This window comes from Oncorhynchus clarkii, chromosome 5, assembly GCF_045791955.1.
Source record: "Oncorhynchus clarkii lewisi isolate Uvic-CL-2024 chromosome 5, UVic_Ocla_1.0, whole genome shotgun sequence".
Taxonomy (NCBI): domain Eukaryota; kingdom Metazoa; phylum Chordata; class Actinopteri; order Salmoniformes; family Salmonidae; genus Oncorhynchus; species Oncorhynchus clarkii.
The window spans coordinates 48,900,296-48,926,662 of record NC_092151.1 but is presented as its reverse complement, the minus strand read 5'-3'; the positions used below and the strand labels follow the sequence as shown (position 1 = coordinate 48,926,662).

Here is a 26,367-nt window from a genome sequence, read left to right as displayed (position 1 = left end):
GTATACATTGTTTGTCTTCAGGAAGGCAGTGAGTTGCTGCGCAACAGCCTTTTCTAAAATTTTTGAGAGGAATGGAAGATTCGATATAGGCCGATAGTTTTTATATTTTCTGGGTCAAGGTTTGGCTTTTTTAAGAGAGGCTTTATTACTGCCACTTTTAGTGAGTTTGGTACACATCCGGTGGATGGAGAGCCGTTTATTATGTTCTACATAGGAGGGCCAAGCACAGGAAGCAGCTCTTTCAGTAGTTTAGTTGGAATAGGGTCCAGTATGCAGCTTGAAGGTTTAGAGGCCATGATTATTTTCATCATTGTGTCAAGAGATATAGTACTAAAACACTTGAGCGTCTCTCTTGATCCTAGGTCCTGGCAGAGTTGTGCAGACTCAGGACATCTGAGCTTTGAAGGAATACGCAGATTTAAAGAGGAGTCCGTGATTTGCTTTCTAATAATCATGATCTTTTCCTCAAAGAAGTTCATGAATTTATCACTGCTAAAGTGAAAGCCATCCTCTCTTGGGGAATGCTGCTTTTTAGTTAGCTTTGCGACAGTATCAAAAAGGAATTTTGGATTGTTCTTATTTTCGTCAATTAAGTTAGAAAAATAGGATGATCGAGCAGCAGTAAGGGCTCTTCGGTACTGCACGGTACTGTCTTTCCAAGCTAGTCGGAAGACTTCCAGTTTGGTGTTTTCTGTGTACCAGGGAGCTAGTTTCTTATGAGAAATGTTTTTAGTTTTTAGGGGTGCAACTGCATCTAGGGTATTGCGCAAGGTTAAATTGAGTTCCTCAGTTAGGTGGTTAACTGATTTTTGTCCTCTGGCGTCCTTGGGTAGACAGAGGGAATCTGGAAGGACATCAAGGAATCTTTGTGTTGTCTGTGAATTTATAGCACGACTTTTGATGTTCCTTGGTTGGGGTCTGAGCAGATTATTTGTTGCAATTGCAAACGTAATAAAATGGTGGTCCGATAGTCCAGGATTATGAGGGAAAACATTAAGATCCACAACATTTATTCCATGGGACAAAACTAGGTCCAGAGCATGACTGTGACAGTGAGTGGGTCCAGAGACATGTTGGACAAAACCCACTGAGTCGATGATGGCTCCGAAAGCCTTTTGGAGTGGGCCTGTGGACTTTTCCATGTGAATATTAAAGTCACCAAAGATTAGAATATTATCTGCTATGACTACAAGGTCCGATAGTAATTCAGGGAACTCAATGAGGAACGCTGTATATGGCCCAGGAGGCCTGTAAAACAGTAGCTATAAAAAAAGTGATTGAGTAGGCTGCATAGACTTCATGACTAGAAGCTCAAAAGACGAAAACGTCATTTTTTTTTGTAAATTGAAATTTGATATCGTAAATGTTAGCAACACCTCAGCCTTTGCGGGATGCACGTGGGATATGGTCACTAGTGTAGCCAGGAGGTGAGGCCTCATTTAACACAGTAAATTCATCAGGCGTAAGCCATGTTTCAGTCAGGCCAATCACATCAAGATTATGATCAGTGATTAGTTCATTGACTATAATTGCCTTTGAAGTAAGGGATCTAACATTAAGTAGCCTATTTTGAGATGTGAGGTAATGACAGGAATGGAGGAGGTCTTTATCCTAGTGAGATTGCTAAAGCGAACACCGCCATGTTTAGTTTTGCCCAACCTAGGTCGAGGCACAGACACGGTCTCAATGGTGATAGCTGAGCTGACTACACTGACTGTGCTGGTGGCAGACTCCACTATGCTGGCAGGCTGGCTAACAGCCTGCTGCCTGGCCTGCACCCTATTTCATTGTGGAGCTAGAGGAGTTCGAGCCCTGTCTATGTTGGTAGATAAGATGAGAGCACCCCTCCAGCTAGGATGGAGTCTGTCACTCCTCAGCAGGTCAGGCTTGGTCCTGTTTGAGGGTGAGTCTCAGAAAGAGGGCCAATTATCTACAAATTCCATCTTTTGGGAGGGGCAGAAAACAGTTTTCAACCAGTGATTGAGTTGTGAGACTCTGCTGTAGAGCTCATCACTGCCCCTAACTGGGAGGGGGCCAGAGACAATTACTCGATGCCGACACATCTTTCTAGCTGATTTACACGCAGAAGCTATGTTGCGCTTGGTGATCTCTGACTGTTTCATCCTAACATCGTTGGTGCCGATGAGGATAACAATATCTCTATACTCTCTACACTCAGTTTTAGCTTTAGCCAGCACCATCTTCAGATTAGCCTTAACGTCGGTAGCCCTGCCCCCTGGTAAACAGTATATGATCACTGGATGATTCGTTTTAAGTCTAATACTGCGGGTAATGGAGTCGCCAATGACTAGAGTTTTCAATTTGTCAGAGCTAATGGTGAGAAGCTTCGGCGTCTCAGACCCCGTAACGGGAGGAGTAGAGACAAGAGAAGGCTCGGCCTCTAACTCCGACTAGCTGCTTAATGGGGAAAACCGGTTGAAAGTTTCTGTCGGTTGAATGAGCGACACCGGTTGAGCATTCCTACAGCATTTCCTTCCAGAAACCGTGAGAAAGTTGTCCGGCTGCGGGGACTGTGCCAGGGGATTTATACTACTATCTGTACTTACTGGTGGCACAGACTCTGTTTCATCCTTTCCTACACTGAAATTACCCTTGCCTAACGATTGCGTCTGAAGCTGGGCTTGTAGCACAGCTATCCTCGCCGTAAGGCGATCGTTCTCCTGTATATTATGGGTACAGCGACTGCAATTAGAAGGCATCATGTTAATGTTACTACTTAGCTTCGGCTGTTGGAGGTCCTGATGAACCATGTCCAGATAAAGCGTCCGGAGTGAAAAAGTTGAGGGAAAAAACAAAAATATAAATGGTAAAGTAAAAACCGTAAAGTTGTCAGGTAGCAAAATAGGTTGGCAACAAAACGCAAAACCCACAGCAACACGTAAACAAGTCTGCAAGTTGTGACCGGAAATGACCTGTCCTGTTGGAAGGGGAACTTTCACCCCAGTCTGAGGTCCTGAGTGCTCTGGAGCAGATTGTCATCAAAGATCTCTGTTAATCTTCCCCACGTTACTGACTAGTCTCCCAGTCACTGCCACTGAAAAACATCAACACAGCATGATGCTGCCACCACCATGCTTCACCGTAGGGAAGGTGCCAGGTTTCTTCCAGTCATGATGCTTGGCGTTCAGGCCAAGGAGTTCAATCTTGGTTTCATCAGACCAGATGGTCTGAGAGTCCTTTAGGAGTCTTTTGGCAAACTCCAAGTTGGCTGTCATGTGCCTTTTAATGAGGGGTGCCTTCTGTCTGGCAACTCTACCATAAAGGCCTGATTGGTGGAGTGCTGCAGAGATGGTTGTCCTTCTGGAAGGCTCTCCCATATCCACAGAGGAACTCTGGAGCTCTGTCAGAGTGACCGTTGGGTTCTTGGTCACCTCTCTGACCAAGGCCCTTCTTCCCCGAGTGCTCAGTTTCGCCGGGCAGACAGTTCTAGGAAGAGTCTTGGTGGTTCAATTTTTTTTCCATTTAGGGATGATGAAGGCCACTCTGTTCTTCGGGACCTTCAATGCTGCACACATTATTTGGTACTCTTCCCTGGATCTGTGCCTCGACACAATCCTGTCTAGGACCTCTACAGACAATTCCTTCAACCTCATGGCTTGGTTTTTGCTCTGACATGCACTGCCAACTGTGAGACCTTATATAGACAGGTGTGTGCCTTTCCAAATCATGTACAATAAATTGAAAAACATCTCAAGGATGATCAATGGAAACAGGATGCACCTGAGCTCAATTTTCGAGTCTCATAGCAAAGGGTCTGAATACTTATGTAAAACGGTATTTCTGTTTAAATTTCTTATACATTTTCAAAAATGTATAAAACTTGTTTTCGCTTTGTCATTATGGGGCATCTTGTGTAGATAGATATATATTTTTAACCTGTATTTAACTGGGCATGTCAGTTAAGAACAAATTGGTAATTTTAAATGACAACCTACCCCAGCCAAACCCGGACAATGCTGGGAAATTTTTCGCCGCCCTATGGGACTCCCAAACACGTCCGGTTGTGATTCAACCTGGATTCGAACCGGGTTCTGTAGAGACGCCTCTAGCACTGAGATGCACTACTGTATATGTAATTTATTTAATAAAAAGATGTTTCCTTCTTTATTATTTTCCCCTAACTCTACCACACCTCCCATAATTGGACTAAATGAATTAAATATAGTTTCCTTATTTATTATTTTACCCTAACCCTTCCACCCCTCCCCTAATTGGAGTAAACTAATGAAACATATTTTCCCTCTTTATTATTTCCCCTAACCCTACCACCCCTCTCCTAATTGGATTAAGTAATGGACACCACAAGGACATGATTAGTTGATCATTGGAGTCAGGTGTCTTAGCAGGGGCTGGGGCAAATGTGTGTCACCAATCAGGCCCCTGAGGACTGGAGTTGTCCATCCCTGCATTAGACACTGATCTAGGATCAGCCTCCCCTCCCAAAATCCTTACTTTAAAATAAAAAAAACAATTGCCCTACATCAGCAACCCAAATTTGGGTTGGCCCATAATGCTTTGTGCATACCATCTTCACTTATAGTAGGCTAAATTAATGAGACAAAAGAAAAAGTCTACACATGAACATCAGGAGAAAAGAGTGTCAGGTAGAAGATTTAACTTTTTCAAGTTAGCAATTATATAATATTCAAATGGTAACAGGTTAGGCAATAACATGATGTGACCCACCACCATTACCCACATTTTATTATTTTTTTAATCATTTTTTATTTATTTATTATTTTGCAACTGTTGTCCACAGAGCGGGTGGCAGGTAGCCTGGTGGGTAGTAGCATTGGGCCAGTAGCCAAAAGGTTGCTGGTTCAAATCCCTGAGCCAGCAAGGTAAAAATCTATAATTTTGCTCCTGAGCAATGCAGTTAACCCCCAGCAATAACTGCTCCCTGGGGGTTGATTTAGGAAACCCCATGAAACCTCTTTGATTCAGAGGGGTTGAGTTAAATGTGGAAGACAGATTTCAGTTGAATGCATTGAGTTGTACAACTGACTAGGTATCCCCCTTTCCCTCATAGTCAATCCTCCACGCTACAATTATGCCTGGCTTAACCAATGACCCTAACTCTGATAAATATCTTATTCTACCTTATATTTGTTTCAGACAACTGATCCCACACAACAAGCCAGATTAAATCACTCGTCAGTGATAACTATGTCCATCCTCAGGCTCCCAAGCAGAGAAAGACGGCATCTGTTCCACCCAAAAATGTAGGAATCAGACTGACTCATCTGACATAGATAACCCAACCCCCTTGCAGTCAAAGGTAAAGCTCATTTACTGATTTAGGTTTTATTAATGGCACAAAATTGTCCCTCTTGTGTAACAGTGATTGTCAGCATTTCTCTTTCACTCATATTGTCATTCATATGATACCCAATAGTCAAAGGTGACGAAGAAGACATCAGTTGAAGAGCTCCTAAAACAGTATCGGTCATCAGACAGCATTAAGCTCATGAACAGAGGGGATGAATTGGAGAAGGAGATCTCCAAACTTAAACAGGATAACTTTTGAACTGAAATAGCAGAATGACAGATGGAAGGATATGGTTCTTCAAGGTCATGCTGAGCAATAGTCTTGACTCTTATCCGCTGGGATAAACCGAGGCAAAAATCTGTGTCTGTGCCACTTATCTAGGATTTTTGCCATAAGCAGTCGCACTTATTCAGTATTGAAAGCTAACTGATACCATGGCTACTGATAATGTTTAACTCCTAGGTAACGCCACCCCGAAAACCTTATTCCTCACATTTGTTTTTTGTGTGGACCCGCTTGATGTCTGAGTGATGTGACAAACCAGTCAGTCGTTTAATTTTGAACATCAATTTCCACCCATATTTCATTATTTTAGTAATGCTTGTGTGAGGCATGTTTGTCAGTGTCGGTAAATGAGCTGACCCAGATTGGCTGTTTCGTCTTATTTTTACAGAAACTATAAGGTTTTCACATCTGCTGTAGCATACAGTACCTCTGAATTAAAGTTATTTCATTACTTATCTTCAATCTAATCAATGTGTTATAGACGTGAGGAAACTGATGTGTCCCCCCTCCAGTTCCTGTGACTGATACAGATCAGGTAATGGGCTTTAACCTGTTGCGACGACCAAACCCGGATCCGGGATTCTATTTATAGACCTAAGCTCATTACCATAACGCAACGTTAACTATTCATGAAAATCGCAAATGAAATGAAATAAATATGCTAGCTCTCAAGCTTAGCCTTTTGTTAACAACACTGTCATCTCAGATTTTCAAAATATGCTTTTCAACCATAGGAAAACAATCATTTGTGTAACAGTAGCTAGCTAGCGTAGCATTTAGCGTTAGCATTAGCGTTAGCATTAGCGTTAGCATTTAGCAGGCAACTATCACAAAAACAAGTAAAGCCTTCAAATAAAATAACTTACCTTTGAAGAACTTCTGATGTTTTCAATGAGGAGACTCTCAGTTAGATAGCAGATGCTCCGTTTTTCCAAAAAGATTCCTTGTGTATTAGAAATAGCTCCGTTTTGTACATCACATTTGGCTACCAAAAAAAAAAAAAAAAAAAAATAAAAAAAAAAAAAAAAAAAACGAAAATTCAGCCCTCAAAACGCAAACTTTTTTCCAAATTAACTCCATAATATCGACTGAAACATGGCAAACGTGGTTTAGAATCAATCCTCAAGGTGTTTTTCCACATATCTCTTCAATGATATATCCTTCGTGGAAGCCTGGTTTCTCCTTGCTCTCAAATGGAAAAATAATTGCACCTGGCTTTACGCTCCAATTTCGACGCAGGGACACCAGGCGGACACTTGGAAAATGTAGTCTCTTATGGTCAATCTTCCAATGATATGCCTACAAATACGTCACAATGCTGCTAACACTTTGGGGGAACGACAGAAAGTGTAGGCTCATTCCTTGCGCAATCACAGCCATATAAGGAGACAATGGAAAACAGAGCTTCAGAAATTCTGCTCATTTCCTGGTTGATGCATCATCTTGGTTTCGCCTGTAGAATGAGTTCTGGGGCACTTACAGACAATATCTTTGCAGATTCTGAAACTTCAGAGTGTTTTCTTTCAAAAACTGTCAAGAATATGCATAGTCGAGCATCTTTTCGTGACAAAATATCGCGCTTAAAACGGGAACGTTTTTTATCCAAAAATGAAATAGCGCCCCTAGAGATCAAAGAGGTTAATGAATCTATTTTAATTCGCATTCATCTATTTTCAGATATTCAAACAATTAATGTTCATTCTATTTGCATATTTTGTTTGATGGAATATACCCCCCCAAAAATGATCCCTGTTTCCATGTTTAAATACATTGAAATCTATCCAGGGTGTTTGTTGAGAAGCTTTCTTGGGCCTATGCTGTAAATGCCAACTCTGCCTCATCCTTTGTAAGGACATTGATCATGGCAGTCCATCCCGTGGAGGTCTTGCTGGTGAGCAACCACCGGGAGATGTCAAAGGGGAATAGACCTCACCGTCAGCCGCTAGAGAAAACTAAGCTGGACGCCATTTACAGTAAGCAAAATGCAAACAGGAACACAGCCTTTACTTACTTTCATCCTTTATTGTAAGTGTTTACTTAATTTCCTTTTCTCCTTTTATATCATAGGGGCTGCTCTCCAGAAGTGGCCGAACAACCTTCCAGTTAACATCGGCTCAGCTATCTATGCAAAAATCTCTGAGCTGTATTCCAAGTACAATGTAAGCTGAATGGACCTTTTTGAATAGACAACAGAATGAACATTATGGAAAGATCATGTAAATCGTTCAACTTAAATTGTTTTATATACTTCTCATATTCTATGAATCATAATTCAAAACTACTGTTCTGTTCCAATACACCACAGAAAGTTAAGCTAAGTTAAGCAACCCAGGACACCCAAAAGTATGCCGTCTGCTGTTTGCCTCTATAGAACTTAGAATGTTAAAATAACTGTTGGGTCTCCCGAGTGGCGCAATGGTCTAAGGCACTGCATCGCAGTGCTAGCTGTACCCCTAGAGATCCTGGTTTGAGTCCAGGCTCTGTCGCAGCTAGCCGCGACCGGGAGACCCATGATGCGGCGCACATTTGGCCCAACTTCATCCGGGTTAGGGGATGGTTTGGCCGGCAGGGATGTTCTTGTCCCATTGTGCACTAGCGACTCCTGTGGCGTGCAGGGCATGCTGACACTGTCACCAGGTGTACAGCGTTTCCTCCGACACATTGGTGTGGCTGGCTTCTGGGTTAAGCGGGCATTGTGTCAAGAAGCAGTGTGGCTTGGCTGGGTTGTGTTTCGGAGGACGCACGGCTTTCGACCTTCTCCTCTCTCTCGAGTCCGTACGGGAGTTGCAGCGATGGGACAAGAATGTTAACTACCAATTGGATACCACGAAATTGGGTGTTGATAAAAAAAAAACTAAAAATGTAATTAAAATAACGGTCAGTGAAAGTCTCACTTTTAAAAGTGCATATTCTGTTCACACATACCCATGTTGTTGACTATTCTAGTATTTGTGGCGAAAGCATAAATTGGAAGAAAAAAACGAACATCTCAAACAGATAGTAAAAAAAATGCTTTCTATTGTGCAAATGAAAAAGACAACAGGTGGAAATTATAGGCAATTAGCAAGACACCCCCAATAAAGGAGTGGTTCTGCAGGTGGTGACCAGAGACCACTTTTCAGTTCCTATGCTTCCTGGCTGATGTTTTGATCACTTTTGAATGCTGGCGGTGCTTTCACTCTAGTGGTAGCATGAGACGGAGTCTACAACCCACACAAGTGGTTCAGGTAGTGCAGCTCATCCAGGATGGCACATCACTTCGAGCTGTGGCAAGAAGGTTTGCTGTGTCTGTCAGTGTAGTGTCCAGAGCATGGAGGCGCTACCAGGAGACAGACCAATACATCAGGAGACGTGGAGGAGGCCGTAGGAGGGCAACAACCCAGCAGCAGGACCGCTACCTCCGCCTTTGTGCAAGGAGGAGCAGCAGGAGCACTGCCAGAGCCCTGCAAAATAACCTCCAGCAGGCCACAAATGTGCATGTATCTGCTCAAACGGTCAGAAACAGACTCCATGAGGGTGGTATGAGGGCCCGACGTCCACAGGTGGGGGTTGTGCTTTACAGCCCAACACCGTGCAGGACGTTTGGCATTTGCCAGAGAACACCAAGATTGGCAAATTCGCCACTGGCGCCCTGTGCTCTTCACAGATGAAAGCAGGTTCACACTGAGCACATGTGACAGACGTGACCGTCTGGAGACGCCGTGGAGAACGTTATGCTGCCTGCAACATCCTCCAGCATGACCGGTTTGGTGGTGGGTCAGTCATGGTGTGGGGTGGCATTTCTTTGGGGGGGCCGCACAGCCCTCCATGTGCTCGCCAGAGGTAGCCTGACTGCCATTAGGTACCGAGATGAGATCCTCAGACCCCTTGTGAGACCATATGCTGGTGCGGTTGGCCCTGAGTTCCTCCTAATGCAAGACAATGCTAGACCTCATGTGGCTGGAGTGTTTCAGCAGTTCCTGCAAGAGGAAGGCATTGATGCTATGGACTGGCCCGCCCGTTCCCCAGACCTGAATCCAATTGAGCACATCTGGGACATCATGTCTCGCTCCATCCACCAATGCCACGTTGCACCACAGGCTGTCCAGGAGTTGGAGGATGCTTTAGTCCAGGTCTGGGAGGAGATCCTCCAGGAGACCATCCGCCACCTCATCAGGAGCATGCCCAGGCGTTGTAGGGAGGTCATACAGGCACGTGGAGGCCACACACACTACTGAGCCTCATTTTGACTTGTTTTAAGGACATTACTTCGAAGTTGGATCTGCCTGTGGTGTGGTTTTCCACTTTAATTTTGAGTGTGACTCCAAATCCAGACCTCCATGGGTTGATAAATTTGATTTCCATTGATAATTTTTGTGTGATTTTGTTGTCAGCACATTCAACTATGTAAAGAAAAAAGTATTTAATAAGAAAATTTCATTCATTCAGATCTAGGATGTGTTATTTTACTGTTCCCTTTATTTTTTGAGCAGTGTATATACACCAGTCAAAAGTTTGGACACACATACTCATTCCACGGTTTTTCTATATTTTTCTTATTTTCTACATTGTAGAATAATAGTGAAGACATCAAAAATATGTGTAACTAAAATTACACATATGGAATCATGATGTAACCAAAAAAGTGTTAAACAAATCAAAATATATTTTATATTTGAGATTCTTCAAAGTAGCCATACTTTGCCTTGATGATAGCTTTGCACACTCTTGCCATTTTCTCAGCCAGCTTCATGAGGTAGTCACCTGGAATGCATTTCAATTAACAAGTTTGCCTTGTTGAAAGTTAATTTGTGGAATTCCTTTCCTTCTTATTGTGTTTTAGCCAATCAGTTGTGACAAGGTAGGGTTGGTATACAGAAGATAGCCCTGTTTGGTAAAAGACCAAGTCCATATTATGGCAAGAACAGGTAAAATAAGCAAAGAGAAACAGCAGTCCATCATTACTCTAAGACATGAAGTTCCGTCAATCTGGAACATTTCAAGAACTTTTAAAGTTTATTTTTAAGTGCAGTCGCAAAAACCACCAAGCGCTATGATGAAACGGTTTCTGAGGACCACCACAGAATAGGAAGACACAGAGTTACCTCTGCTGTAGAGGATAAGAGTTACCAGCCTCAGAAATTGCACATCAAATAAATGCTTCACAGACACATCTCAACATCAACTGTTCAGAGGAGACTGTGCGAATCAGGCATTCATGGTTGAATTGATACAAAGAAACTGCTACTAAAGGACACCAATAAAAATAAGACACTTGGTTGGCCAAGAAACACGAGCAATGGACATTAGACTGATGGAAATCTGTCCTTTGGTCCAAATTTGAGATTTTTAGTTCCAACTGCCGTGTCTTTGTGAGATGCAGAGTAGGTGAACGGATGATTTCCGCATGTGTGGTTCCCACCGTGAAGCATGGAGGAGGAGGTGTGATGGTGTGGGGGTGCCTTCCTAGTGACAATATCAGTGATTTATTTAGGATTCAAAGCACACTTTGCCAGCATGGCTACCACAGCATTCTGCAGCAATACGGCAATAACATCTGGTTTGTGCTTAGTGGTACTATCATTTGCTTTTCAACAGGACAATAACCCAAAACACACCTCCAGGCTGTAAGGGCTATATGACCAAGAAGTAGAGTGATGGAGTGCTGCATCAGATGACCTGGCCTCCACAATCACCCAAATGATATGGTTTGGGATGAGTTGGACTGCAGATTGAAGAAAAAGCAGCCAACAAGTGTTCAGCATATGTGGGAACTCCTTCAACACTGTTGGAAAAACATTCCCCATGAAGCTGGTTGAGAGAATTCCAAGAGTTTGCAAAGCTGTCATCGAGTCAAAGGGTGGCTACTTTGAAGAATCTAAAATATAAAATATACAGTACTGTGCAAACGTTTTAGTGAGGTGTGAAAAAATGCTGTAAAGTAAGAATGCTTCAAAAATAGATATGTTTATCAATTAACTAAATGCAAAGTGAGTGAACAGAAGGAAAATCTAAATCAAATCCATATTTGGTGTGACCACCCTTTGCCTTCCAAACAGTGCACTTGCACAAAGTCAGAGATTTTGTCGGCATATAGTCAGGTGTATCATTAAACAATTATATCAAACCGGTTCTAATGATCATCAATTCAATATGTAGGTTGAAACACAATCATTAACTGAAACAGAATCAGCTGTGTCGGAGGAATAAAACTGGGTGAGGAACAGCCAAACTCAACTAACAAGGTGAAGTTGCAAAATTCATACACCATGGCAAGACTGAGCACAGCAACAAGACACAAGGTAGTTATACTGCATCAGCAAGGTCTCTCCCAGGCAGAAATTTCAAGACAGACAGGGGGTTCCAGATGTGCTGTCCAAGCTCTTTTAAAGAAGCACAAATTAACGGGCAATGTTGAGGACTGTAGACGCAGTGGTCGGCCAAAGAAACTTACTGCAGCAGATGAAAGACACATCATGCTTACTTCCCTTTGCAATCGGAAGATGTCCAACGGTGTCCATCAGCTCAGAATTGGCAAAAAACATCTCCTGTTCGGAGAAGTCTGGTCAGAAGTGGCCTTCATGGAAGACTTTCGGCCAAAAAGCCATACCTCCAACGTGGAAACAAGGCCAAGCGACTCAAATATGCACGAAAACATAGGAACTGGGGTGCAGAAAAATTGCAGCAGGTGCTCTGGACTGATGAGTCAAAAATTGGAAATATTTAGCTGTATCAGAAGGCAGTTTATTCGCCGAAGGGTTGGAGAGTGGAAAACAAATGACTGTCTGCAGGCAACAGTGAAGCAGGGTGGAGGTTCCTTGCAAGTTTGGGGCTGTATTTCTGCAAATGGAGTTGGGAATTTGGTCAGAATTAATGGTCTCCTCAATGCTGAGAAGTACAGACAGATATTATCCATCATGCAATACCATCAGGGAGGCATCTGATTGACCCCAAATGTATTCTGTAGCATGACAACGACCCCAAACAAACAGCGAAAGTCATTAAGAAGTACCTTCCGTGTAAATAATGACAAAGAGTCCTGGAAGTGATGGTATGGCCCCCACAGAGCCCTGATCTCAACATCATCGAGTCTGTCTGGGATTATGTGAAGAGAGAGAAGCACCTGAGGCTGCCTAAATCCACAGAAGAACTGTGGTTAGTTCCGCAAGATGGTTGGTTCCCACAGTAAGTTGGGTGAATTTTGGCCCAGTCCTCCTAACAGAACTGGTGTAACTGAGTCAGGTTTGTAGGCCTCCTTGCTCGCACATGCTTTTTCAGTTCTGCCCAGAAATGTTCTATAGGATTGAGGTCAGGGCTTTGTGATGGCCACTCCAATACCTTTACTTTGTTGTCCTCAAGCCATTTGCCACAACTTTGGAAGTATGCTTGGGGTCATTGTCCATTTGTAAGACCCATTTGCAACCAAGCTTTAACTTCCTGACTGATGTCTTGAGATGTTGCTTCAATATATCCACATTATTTTCCTTTCTCATGCAGCCATCTATTTTGTGAAGTGCACCAGTCCTTCCTGCAACAAATCACCCCTAAAACATGATGCTGCCACCACCGTGCTTCACGGTTTGGATGGTGTTCTTCACCTTGTAAGCCTCCCCCTTTTTCCTCCAAACATAACGATGGGCATTATGGCCAAACAGTTCTATATTTGTTTCATCAGACCAGAGGACATTTCTCCAAAAAGTACGATCTTTGTCCCCAAACCGTAGTCTGGCTTTTTTATGGTGGTTTTGGAGCAGTGGCTTCTTCCTTGCTTAGCAAATTTTCAGGTTATGTTGATATAGGACTTGTTTTACTGTGAATATAGATACTTTTGTACCTGTTTCTGAGGTCTTGGCTGATTTTCGTTTGATTTTCCCATCATGTCAAGCAAAGAGGCGCTGAGTTTGAAGGTAGGCCTTGAAATACATCCACAGGTACACCTTCAATTGACTCAGATAATGTCAATTAGCCTTTCAGAATCTTCTAAAGTCATGACACCATTTTTAGGAATTTTCCAAGCTGTTTAAAGGCACAGTCAACTTAGTGTATGTAAACTTCTGACCAACTGGAATTGTGATACAGTGAAATAGTCTATCTGTAAAGAATTGTTGAAAAAATTACTTGTGTCACTCACAAAGTAGATGTTCTAACCGACTTGCCAAAACTATAGTTGGTTAACCAGAAATTTGTGGAGCAGTTAAAAAACTAGTTTTAAAGACTCCAACCTAAGTGTATGTAAACTTCCGACTTCAACTGTATAGATATATATTATTATTATTACTGTATAAACATTATATATATATATATATATATATATATATATAAACATTATTATATGTTTCTTACAGTAATTGTCATGGGGTTTTATATAATGACTTATAAAAACAATATCAAACCTATTAGGAAAACATTTATCTTGTAGTTGTTACATTGTCAGAACATACACTTTTCTTATAATACTCATAAAAGACACATAATGATTCATATTTTTTTTGTCTCATATATGTCATACCATGTCTTGTAGGAAAATCACCACAATATTGTATTCAATTGTGTTTCCTACATTAGGCACATAAGTTAACACATATACAAATACAGTACTGACATACTGTTTACATCAAAACATAAAAAAAATATTACAGATACATATTAGATTTTTGTATAAATCATTTTCTGCCATACAAGATTCTTATTTGATTTGAATGATTATTTTCCAAACGGGTAGATTTGTCAAGGTTGTCTCCTATAAAAGAGAGAGAGACCCACTAGCACAATTCAAGTTGGCAAATATACTTCAAATGATCAGGCAACACTCACCAGTAAGCCATCAATCATCAACAGCTCCCTCCTGTAGGCAATGAACAACATTGCTGTTCTGCAGAAGGAATGAGTCGTGCGTTTCACCTAGCCACCTTACCACCACATTCCTCAGCATTTTTGCTATAACATTTCACCTGTACATTAAAGTGAGTGGAAGTATTTTCTGTTCACATAGTTGAACTCGTTTTGGGATTGTGCTTTTATGGCGATGTGGGGGTAATCTATTTCTCCGATTGTATTTCCGAACCCCTTGATGGTACAGAATCTCTTCTTGTGTATGGAAATTGGATGTAACTGGGTTTTGCTAAATCTCACACTTTGCTTGGAAATGATCCCATGCATGATTGATAAATCAGGCCCCAGGTTTTTTGTTCAGCTCAGCCATCAGCTTTGCTCGGATGTTGAGTGCTATCTTGTTCATGAAGTTGTATCCCTCCTCAGAGTCGAATACAGACTCTTTGTGGTGTTTAGGACAGACTTTGGGCTGTAAATGCCTATACATACATGCCACTTTGTTGGATCAGCTTGAAACTCATGCTAATGATTGATAACATGTTCCTGAAGATATGTACAGTACCAAGTTTGGTGTTGATGTCTAAAAAACATGAAAGGTATGGCTTTTTCCCATTTCATTGCCATGGTGTTCAACAGGTTACCCTGTTTCTATTGCTAGGACTATTTCTATTGCTTGCAGGCTTGCATATATATTTATATCTTCATTTTTATTTTGCAGGCCTATAATGCAATTGAGCTTTTAGCTGTGATTGTGTATCCTACAAGATGAAATAAACACATGAACCAATACACCATTCTATCAAATCACAAACTATAATGTCCATTTTAATCCAGTGTATTGGTCACATGCACATTATAACGTATCACAAATTTCTGCCAATACTGTGCTGTTATGTACATTTATTGCGTGTACAGTATACCACACTGTAAACCCTGACATCTAAACAGACTGCATTGTGTTTCGGTGCATCAAAGAAAAGCCTTGTGTCTTGGCGCGGGCCAGGTCTGCAATTTGGGCCAGGGCGTGGTGCGGCACCCAGAGGGGTGTGTCCGCCCTGCGCTGCAGTAATGACCCCTTCCCATTGGGAAGCGTTTGATCTGGGCTGCCTCTGTGCTGCGACAGGGGCTATTTCTGGAGCATGAGGGATGAAGGAGGCCTTCAGACAAGTGCCAATGACCGTAATTAAGCAGCTTTAGGGTGGCAGCGAGCGCAAGCCGGGTTGTAATTTGGAAAGGAAGGTAGAACATATCTGATTGGAAATGTATGGGAGGGTTGGTGGCACCCAGCACTGAAACACAGGGGACAAAGTGTTTAAAGAGGAGCGTAAAGAGGGTGGTAATGAGTGGGGCGTCCATTAGCACCCACCCCTAGGGTACCTGTAGAGTGACTGTGTCCTCGGGGAGATGGTGACTGACACACTGTTGGAACATCTGAACTACCTGTTAGTCTGAACCAGCTGAAGTAGGGGAGATCAGGGCTGGAACTCAGTGGTAGGTTATCACAGTGCTCAGAACAGAAAAAATGGAGGGTGCTTTGTGTTGAAACTTGATTTATCTCTGTGGTTGGAAGTGGCTGAATCTGAATTAGCCAAACTACATTTTCACTAGTCCAAAGCCCCTCACTCACTAGCGCACAACTATGTAGAACACTCCGGAAAGTACTAAATGCATCAACTTGGATGTTTACATGAGCAATGTTGTGGGGCAAAAGTCAGAAGTGGACTAATTATGAATACATGTTTTTGATTAAAATGGCCCATTTTTTTAGACGGGTTAAAAATTAAAATATGATTTAATTTGTGATCACTTAAGCTCAGATGTTGGGGACTTTGAGTGGATCTGGACCGGTTCTGACTGAAATGGTGTGTTCAAAGCACTCTGTGAACATGATAGATTGCTTCACCTTATAATGCCAGAAAGCCCCATCTGTCTGCTCTCCACTTCCGCTGTCTCAGTGGAGCTGACTTGGTGTCAGGTTTCAGACCAGGGTCTGGCTTCAGGCATAAGCGGTCGCTTCGGGCCCCAGGGCGCTAGCAGGACCCAAACCTTCAGTCGATGTCTTAACTTTCTGTTGAGAGTTAGAATAGTAGAATACACAATCTCACTCAGATATCCTTAACATGGCATAAGTCATGGAACATTTGTAGAGTTGCAGGAGATTATCTTTGAAACTAAAAAAATGTATCTCTGCCCAATGGCAAAATGTGTGGAACTGCAGAAAACTTGCTTTAAAATTGCAAAAACAACTTAATTTTGGGAACTCAGTCTGGGTCTCAACTTACTGTTAAGAGTTAGAATAGTAGAATAGTTTGAAATCTTGTTGTACAAACTGTAAGCAATTTTCCGCTTGTTATGTCAGTCACCTACAGTCACTCAATTAGCCATACTAACAATTTTTAGCATGGTAAGTTAGTGTAGTGCTAAAAATAGCCAACATTAACATATATAGAAATCAATTACTTGCAAGTAATAGATGACATTCATAATCTGACTATCTCTGAAACTAACTTAGATAATAACTTTGATGGTATTATCATAAAAAATGACAACAATGACAGGCCACTGAGGTCTGAAAATTTGGATGTAAATTACAGAGGATAATAGAGGACGATATTGCCATTCCTATTTGCCATATCTACAATCTAGGCCTACTACAAAGTGTGTGTCCTCAGGCCTGGAGGGAAGTGAAAGTCATTCCGCTACCTAAGAATAGTAAAGCTCCCTTTACTGACTCAAATAGCCAACCAATCAGCCTGTTACCAACCCTTAGTAAACTTTTGGACCAGATACAATGCTATTTTACAGTAAACAAATTGACAACGGACTTTCAGCATGCTTATAGGGTAGGACATTCAACAAGCACGGCACTTACACAAATGACTGATGATTGGCTGAGAGAAATTGATGATAAAAAGATTGTGGGGTCTGTTTTGTTAGACTTCAGTGCAGCTTTTGACATTATTGATCATAGTCTGTTGCTGGAAAAACGTATGTGTTATGACTTTACACCCCCTGCTATATTGTGGATAAAGACTTACCTGTCTAACAGAACACAGAGGGTGTTGTTTAATGGAAGCCTCTCCAACAAAGTCCAGGTAGAATCAGGAATTCCCAGTGCAGCTGTCTAGGCCCATTACTTTTATCAATCTTTACGAATGACATGCCACTGGCTTTGACTTAACACAACACACGTCAGCTACCACCACAACTGAAATGACTGCAACACTTAACAAAGAGCTGCAGTTAGTTTCAGAATGAGTGGCAAGGAATAAGTTAGTCCTAAAAAATAAAAAAAATAAAAAATAAAAGCATTGAATTTGGGACAAATCATTCACTAAACCCTAAACCTCAACTAAAACTTGTAATGAGTAGTGTGGTCAGGTGCCACAAAGAGGGAATTTTACAGAGAGCAAACTTACAATAGGCTCAGAACAGGGAAACATGGCTAGCCCTTAAATGTACATGGAGAGCTAACATTAATAATATGCATGTACATTTCTCCTTGCTCAAAGTGGAGGAGAGATTGACTTCATCACTACTTGTTTTTGTCCGAAGTGTTGACAAGCTAAATGCACAGAGCTGTCTGTTTAAACTACTAGCACACAGCTCGGACACCCATGCATACCCCACAAGATATGCCACAAGAGGTCTCTTCACAAGTGCAGAACAGACCATGGGAGGTGCACAGTAATACAAAGAGCCACGACTACATAGAACTCTATTTCACATCAGGTAACTGATGCAAGCAGTAAACAGAAAAAAATAGACCTTATGGAAAAGTGGGGACTAGGAAGAGACACACACACATGTACAGCCACACGCATATGCACACACATGCTGGCACACACACGTATACTACCGTTCGAAAGTTTGGGGTCACTTAGAAATGTCCTTGTTTTCCATGAAAACATACATGAAATGAGTTGCAAAATGAATAGGAAATATAGTAAAGGCATTGCCAAGTTTATTAATAATGATTTTCAATTTATATAATAATTGTGTCCTTCAAACTTAGCTTTCGTCAAAGAATCCTCCATGTGCAGCAATTACAGCCTTGCAGAACTTTGGCATTCTAGTCAATTTGTTGAGGTAATCTGAAGAGATTTCACCCCATGCTTCCTGAAGCACATCCCACAAGTTGGATTGGCTTGATGGGTACATCTTATGTACCATACGGTCAAGCTGCTCCCATAACAGCTCAATAGGGTTGAGATCCGGTGACTGTGCTGGCCACTCCATTATAGACAGAATACCAGCTGACTGCTTCTTCGCCAAATAGTTATTGCATAGTTTGGAGCTGTGCTTTTGGTCATAGTACACAGTGTTGAAGTGATCTTCAGTTTATTGTCATTTTCTGCATTGAATAGCCTTCATTTCTCAGAACAAGAAGATACTGACTAGTTTCAGAAGAAAGGTCTTTGTTTCCGGCCATTTTGAGCCTTTAATCAAACCCACAAATGCTGATGCTCCAGATACTCAACTAGTCTAAAGAAGGCCAGTTTTATTGCTTCTCTAATCAGAACAACAGTTTTCAGCTGTGCTAACATAACTGCAAAAGTTTTTTTTAAGATCAATTAGCCTTTTAAAATTATAAACTTGGATAGCTAACACAACGTGCCATTGGAACACAGGAGTGATGCTTATGATAATGGGCTTTTGTACGCTTATGCAGATATTCCATTAAAAATCTGCAGTTTCCAGCTACAATAGTAATTTACAACATTAACAATGTCTACACTGGATTTCTGATCAATTTGATGTTATTTTAATGGACAAGAAAATGTGCTTTTCTTTCAAAAACAAGATATTTCTAAGTGACCCTAAACTTTTTGAACGGTAGTGCACATTGTAATATTGTTGTATTATACATTTTGTATAGTAGATATGTAGTGGTGTAATAATGTTATATGATGTACTGTTTTATCTTTTTTTACGTGTGATGTAAGTCCCTTAATGCTGCCTTGGCATCAGCCAACGGGGATCCCTCATAAATACAAATACAAACATGTTGAAGGTAAACAGTTAAATAAATGTTGACTTTGACACCACACGTGAGAGGATGGTTACACAATATTCCTGAGTAATTAAAATTACTTATGAGATAGTGAGAAATATAAATCTTGGCGAAATGAAAGTTAATTTCCAAAAAGTTGTCAGAGGTGAAACCGTGTAACTTCTTTTTACATTGTTCAACAGGAACACCTATGTAAGAGGATGGTTACCTGATTCATATGTGTGAACAAAGCCAAAGGGTGAAAAGTTCTCAGAGCAGACACGTGTTTCAATGTTATAGAAGGGTTATTTGGATATGAGTGTGTACCTTTTTTCCTCAAATATCTCAACCCAGCTAGCACAGTGGATCTGGACCGATTCCGGCTGAAAGTAGGGGCACTCGGCTGAGAGTCAGACTCAGCCGACGTCATGTGGCCCAAGTCTGGGCTGCTTTTGGCAGTATTACTTACGGCTAGGATGCGGGGATTGAGCTCTGGCCGATTCCGGTGTGAGTTATCTGGCCCAAATGTATTACTTGGGGCTCGGGCCGATTGGGACTTCTCTCTAGCAGATGATTACACTTTATATAATTAACCTTTCATTATTTATTTTTCATATTTTCTCATTGTTTCTGTGATCAAAAAATACAATTAACGTTTAACTTAAATTCTTTAAGAGTCCTGTGTAATATTTTAGTATTTTGATAGATTGTGCAAGGCAATTGATAAGCATTAAAAACTTTGTGGCAGGAGCCTCCCGAGTGGCGCAGTGGTCTAAGACACTGCATAGCAGTGCAAACTGCGTTGCTCCAGACGCTGGTTTGAGACTCGTGTCGGCTGCGACTGGGAGACCCATGAGGCGATGCACAATTGGCCCAGCGTCGTCCAATTTAGGGGAGGGTTTGCCCGGTCTGGGATGTCCTTGTCCCATTAGCGACTCCTCCTTCTGGCGGGATTCTGGTTAGACGCCGGCAAAGTCGGCTGAATACCGGTAGACGGAAATGCCCCGATGTACTTGGGCCGATTCTGGGCAATCATTCATTTTGATTCCGGGCCGAGTCCGACACATGATTCCGGGCCGATTCAATCAGTTCCGGCACCCCGGAAGAGGGCCGATTCCTCATTGCTAGCTGGGAAATATTGCAGCTGCTGTATGGCTTTTCATCTACTACAATATGGCTCAATCATGCTTGTTTAAACACCATTGATTCACCTTTTTTTTGTTTCTTTGTTAAGTAGGCCTAATGGCATTCCCATTATCCAAGATACTGACCATTAAAGATGCACTATGCAAAAATCTCTCCGCCATTTCCTGGTTGCTAAAATGCTAATAGTTCACATAATTTAAATGTATGTAACAAAACAAGCAGGTATAGTGTAGATAAATATTGTACCATCTAAACCGCTGTGAAATATATTTTCCATAACCAAAAATGTTGTATTTTCAGCTGTTTGAAGCTCATGTACATCACTGAAAGTAAAAGATACAAAAATGAAACTTAAGACCAGGAAGCATATCAATAGCACACATAGAACAGATATTCTGCTTCTTAGACTTGCTTTCAATGAGAATGACAGAGTTTTATATTTGGATTTAGTGGGGTCACTCAAAAACGTACAAATTGCAGCTTTAAGTTATCAGGTCTATCTCAAAGGCTCTTGCTCCTGTTTAAACAAGGGTGTCTTGTAAGACACACCTGCCAAGTTTGCTGTAACATCTGTGAAAACTAGAATGCGGGGAGGTTTTGTGAAACAAGTTAATTAAGAGTCACAGGCTAATGCAGGAAATACCTATGCTCTAGGCCTTCATCATAAGCAATGATCATCTGTTAGACATGCTACATTCATTCAATTAAACCAGTTAAATAAACGTTCTAGTGCATAAAGATCCCGTTGAGCCTATTTTCATAACATTGTAGATAATAAATATACGCACCTTCTCACATACGGCCGTGGATTATTTCAATGGTCATTTTAACAGGACAGTTTCCCGATTAAACGGGTTCGTGTGGCCACCCCCTGGAGGCTTCGTGTAGTTGCCTAGCGCAACCGCTGGGTTTGTAACCCCGACTAGGTTTGTAACCCGACACCCTGTGCTGCGGTCACCCACAGAGAGGCTGTTTAAAAAGGAAAAGGATGAGTTCTCCGCTCCTGACTCGGTAACCCCCTCAAGAACTAAACATTTCCTTTCTGATTCAACGTCCCTCATTACGGATCGGCATAAATGAATGAACCACGGGGAATATCGGAAGAAAGTCACCCTGGAAAGTTTCCTGTCAAACTGCTCTCTGGCTGACTACAGTCATTTATGTTGGTCTTGATAGGCAAATCAATAGAAGAGCTTTCCATTGGAACTTTATTGCAAGCTTCTCAAATGTGTTAGAGGACAACCGGTGCGTTCTGTTCCCTTGCAAAGGAGTCACGCTGTGATTAACAGATCAGGTTTTTGACTGCCAGGACAAATGAATACAAATGAATCTAGGGATCCGAAGGAGAGATTGCAGAACCTCTCATCTCGACACAAAGTAAGTATTTCTATACTGGATGTTTTTTTGTGATGGGATCAGAAGTTGATGGAGTCACTCACACACTTGCATATGCAGCCTAATTGAAGTGGACCTGACTGATAGTTACGATGTGATTTTGAATGCAGATGTTCAGTTATCCTACTAGCCTATATACACTGAGTGTACAGAACATTAAGAACACCTTCCTAATATTGAGTTGCACCCCCGTTTGCCCTCAGAACAGCCTAAATTATTTCGGGGTAAGGACTCTACAAGGTGTCGAAAGCGTTCCATAGGGATGCTGGCTCAAATTGGCTGAATGTCCTTTGGGTTGTGGACCATTCTTGATACACACAGGAAACTATTGAGTGTGAAAACCCCAGGAACATTGCAGTTCTTGACACACTTAAACCCACCTACTACCATACCCCGTACAAAGGCACTTCAATATTTTGTCTTGCCTATTCACACTAAGAATGGCACACATACACAATCCATGTCTCAAGGATTAAAAATACTTATTTAACCCGTCTCCTCCACCTTCACCTGGTCATTTGGCAGACGCTCTTATCCAGAGCATTTAGGATTAAGTGCCTTGGGCAGATCGACTGATTTGTCACCTACTCAGCTCGGAGGTTCGAACTAGCGACTTTTCCGTTTACTGCCCTAACCTTCTTGGTATGTGTTCTACCTGCCGGCTGACAATGGTCCAGCATCCTGTCACAAACGATGTTCATTTGTGGCAGGTTTACAGTTGCCTAGAGTCTGAAATATCCCGAAGCTGTTTGTATTAAGCTCCAGAGAAAGTTACTGATTCAGTTGGAACAGGATCTACTTTGTAACCTTTTCGAATGTGATTTTACAATAGGCTAATTTAGGTCGAATATGCAGTCAAGCAATGGTTTTAGGAGAATAACGTTGAGGGCGAAAGTGAGAAGATGCATATGCTACTATATGCCTACTGTAGGTTTTTTTATTCGTTTGAGAAATGTTTTTTATTCGTTTGAGAAATGAACTAAAATACATTTCCTGTGTTATCTTTGGAATGCACGGCGCTCTCATCAACAGCTGTAACTTTCTCAGCGCAAAGTGCGCGTACAATTAAGCATATTAAATTCCCCCGGCGACTGAAAACGAACATCTTTCGTCTAAAAGTGGCAGTATTTAGAAGGCCATGTGACATTCGTTTTCACTTAGCCGAAGCCTCTGAAGTGTTGACCATTCCAGGGACTTTTAGTCGTTTTGTTTTGCAACACTGTAAAGAGTTCAAGTGATAAGGTATTAAACCGGGTCGTTTTGGTGAAGGATGAACTGTTGTAAGAAATCACACTGCATAATGAAGTACTAACGATGGACCCGGATAATGACCGCACTCCACACTTAAACCAGCTGGAGTCCGCGGGTGAGTTGTGTGAACAGCTATCTCTCAGTCTTATCGAAGAGGGAGATTCTGTGAAGTGATTTGTCAACTTTTGAGTTCCATCTGTTTTTGGTTTTCGTCAGTCCATTATCCGTCTCTAAACAAGCAACTTGTTGTTATATCAGTCTCTTTCATGTTGTTTGTTTGTCAACGTTTCATTTTCATAAAGGAGGCTAAATACGCTTTCATTTTTTTCATAGGTCATACTATTCATATTTTATCAGATGACTTTCACTATCAAATAGCCTACCATTTTACCATTTCGTATATGAAAGGAATATCCCAAAATCTTATTACCCCCAATGAATGAACAAGTCTGTTAATCAATAAAAGGAGGAGGGAAGGAAGGGAGGAGCAAGGAAGTAGATCAAGGAATGTCCAGTGCCTCAATTCATGTCCTGACAAAATTGATGTCCACAGCCAGTCAATGTTAGGCTATCTACTCTTCAAAATAAACAGCTAGGTTTTCAAAGTGATACATCATAATTTCACTGGTGTTCAACTGGTGACAATAAACAGCATAACCTATTTAGTTAACAATATTGGCCCCCCAAAAAAAATCTGGATATTATCAAAGTTCAATCAAATGTGTATATGTGTTGAGACCAGATGGATAGAACTCTCACAGAGAGAGGGGAGAGAGAGAGAAATACAAATTGGGAAAAAAGAGAGGACAGAGATAGATGGTAAAGGTAATAAAGGACAGAGAGTGTGAGGATAGGACAGAGGTCAGTGGAACCACAAAGGTCGAAGGCATGCAGAAAAGTAGAGGAAGAGGAGCCCTACACACGGACTACAAAATGAGAAACAGAGCTTTAGTATAATGGCATTTTTAAATCAGACAAGCTGCCTGGTAAATTGATTGTAATGGTCACTCAGAAGCTCCAGGCATCATTGAGGTTTCAACATCTGAACAGTTGGGCGCTTTGGCATGACTTTAGGATGTCAAAGGGGGCAATAAATAATAGACCATTTCCGATTGTGCCCCCCACTGATTGGATTTGTGCATCTCTTACATAAGGGAAGATGTCGAGAGTTTGTCATGTTGTTATTGTAAAAGAGAACTTGTTCTCAATGACTTACCTGATTTAAAAAAAGGCCAATTTACATTTGACATTTTAGTCATTTAGCAGCCACACTTATCCAGAGCAACTACATTCATCTTAAGTTAGTACATTCATCTTAAGATAGCTAGGTAGGACAACCACATTTCACAGGCATATACAGTAGAGAAAAGTTTTCTTCAATATCGTAGCCATAAGTAGAGTCAGAGCTGGGGGGAGGGTGACGACGAGGATTATTTAAGATACTGTTTGAAGAGGTAGATTTTCTGATGTTTTCGGAAGCTGGATCCACCATTGGGACAGGGTGGGAGGGCCATGAGACCTGAGGTGGCAGAATGGAGTGCTCAGGTTGGGGTGTAGGGTTTGAGTATAACCTGAAGGTAGGGAGGGGCAGTGTCTCTTGCTGTTCCGTAGGTAAGCACCATGGTCTTGTAGTGGATGCGAGCTTCGACTGGAAGCCAGTGGAGTGTCATGAGAGAACTTGGGAAGGTTGAAAACCTTGCGGGCTGCTGTGTTCTGGATAAGTCGCAGTGGTTTGATTAAACAAGTGGGGAGCCCAACAAAAAGCGATTTGCAGTAGTCCAGACTGGAGAGGACAAGTGCCTGGATTAGAACCTGTGCCGCTTCCTGTGTGAGGTAGGGTCGTACCCTACCGATGTTTGTAGAGAATGAACCTGCAGGAGGGGGTCACTGCTTTGATGTTTTCAGAAAACGACAGGGTGTTGTCCAGGGTCACGCTAAGGTTCTTTTCACTCTGGGAGGGCAACACTGAGGAGTTGTCAACCAGGATGGAGAGGTCTTTGAGAGGGCAGGCATTCCTACTCAACTATATACTTTTGCTCACTGGGAGACAACCAATGGTTCTTGCAGAGCTGGTCTAACAGAAACAGTAGATCCATGAAGTGAGTTCTGACTGAGGGTTGTGCTGACTAGTATTTTATGCTTTCTTGTTCTTTTGGCCCTGTATTTTGAAGACTCAACTTGCTTGCAAATCTCTCAGCTGTAAAGTCAGCCCTGGTGTTGCAGTGTGAAACCGCCAAAGACAGGATATATGCAGACGTAAGACGTATTTACACTGTATGCCGAAACTGTCTCCTGTAGGTTCATCTTCACATTACAGGAGACCACGGAGCTCCAACGACCTGTCACACAGCCCCGTCTGAACTAAACCACCAAGGCTGCAACTTTTGCCTATTAAAAAGCAGTGTTGTTTCCAAACGAATAGAATCCAATTGTCCAGCAAACCCACATAACCCAGAGCTGCCACAGAGCCCGTCATACAAGCATCAGTATCTCCTCTAACCAAACCACCTTTAGGATACAGGTTTTTGCCGGCCCAGTAGGTAGACTTTAGTCTGTAAAAACAGTGCAACTGTAAAAATACTGTTAATTTCAAGCAAACTTAGTTGACTCAACATTAAGTCTGGTTCACATACATGTAAACCGACTGACAGAATGAGACTCACTTCCAGCAGATCCCTGCCCAGCTGATAAGAGACAATCTGAGACCACAACCAGCTGCTTGTCATGACACACACACACACACACACACACACACACACACACACACACACACACACACACACACACACACACACACACACACACACACACAACCAGCTGTTAAGAGTGGTGTCGGGTTGGTGATGATCGCTCTCCGCTGCATTACTTACTGTGACATCAGACCGTGGTTTCAGAGCATTCTCTGGTTCTCCAGGTTGTTATTTGCTAAAGCAGAATTACTTTGTTCAGACTGGGGAAGGGGAGGGGTTAACCACAACCACAGCTGCTTTAGACATTTCCTCCAGTGTCTCTCAATGTCTTCCGATGGTAATAACCAAAGTGACAGCTCCTTTCCTCCTATTACAGGATCCCCCTATTCACCCAAATCAAATCACATTTTATTGATCTCATACACGTGGTTATCAGATGTTAATGTGAGTGTAGCGAAATGCTTGTGCTTCTAGTTCCAACCATACAGTAATATCTAACAAGTAAT

The 26,367-nt window shown here is 41.9% G+C and overlaps 1 protein-coding gene across 1 annotated transcript in view; it reads left to right on the top strand.

The window, feature by feature from the left end:
- Nucleotides 1-21,622: 21,622 nt before the first annotated feature.
- LOC139409704 (collagen, type XXVII, alpha 1a) overlaps nucleotides 21,623-26,367 on the top strand; it is a 272,027-nt gene continuing 267,282 nt past the window's right edge. The window contains exon 1 of the mRNA XM_071155105.1: nucleotides 21,623-21,902. Within this exon, the coding sequence (XP_071011206.1) occupies nucleotides 21,850-21,902 (53 nt within the window). The 5' untranslated portion in view covers nucleotides 21,623-21,849. The remainder of the gene's footprint in view (nucleotides 21,903-26,367) is intronic.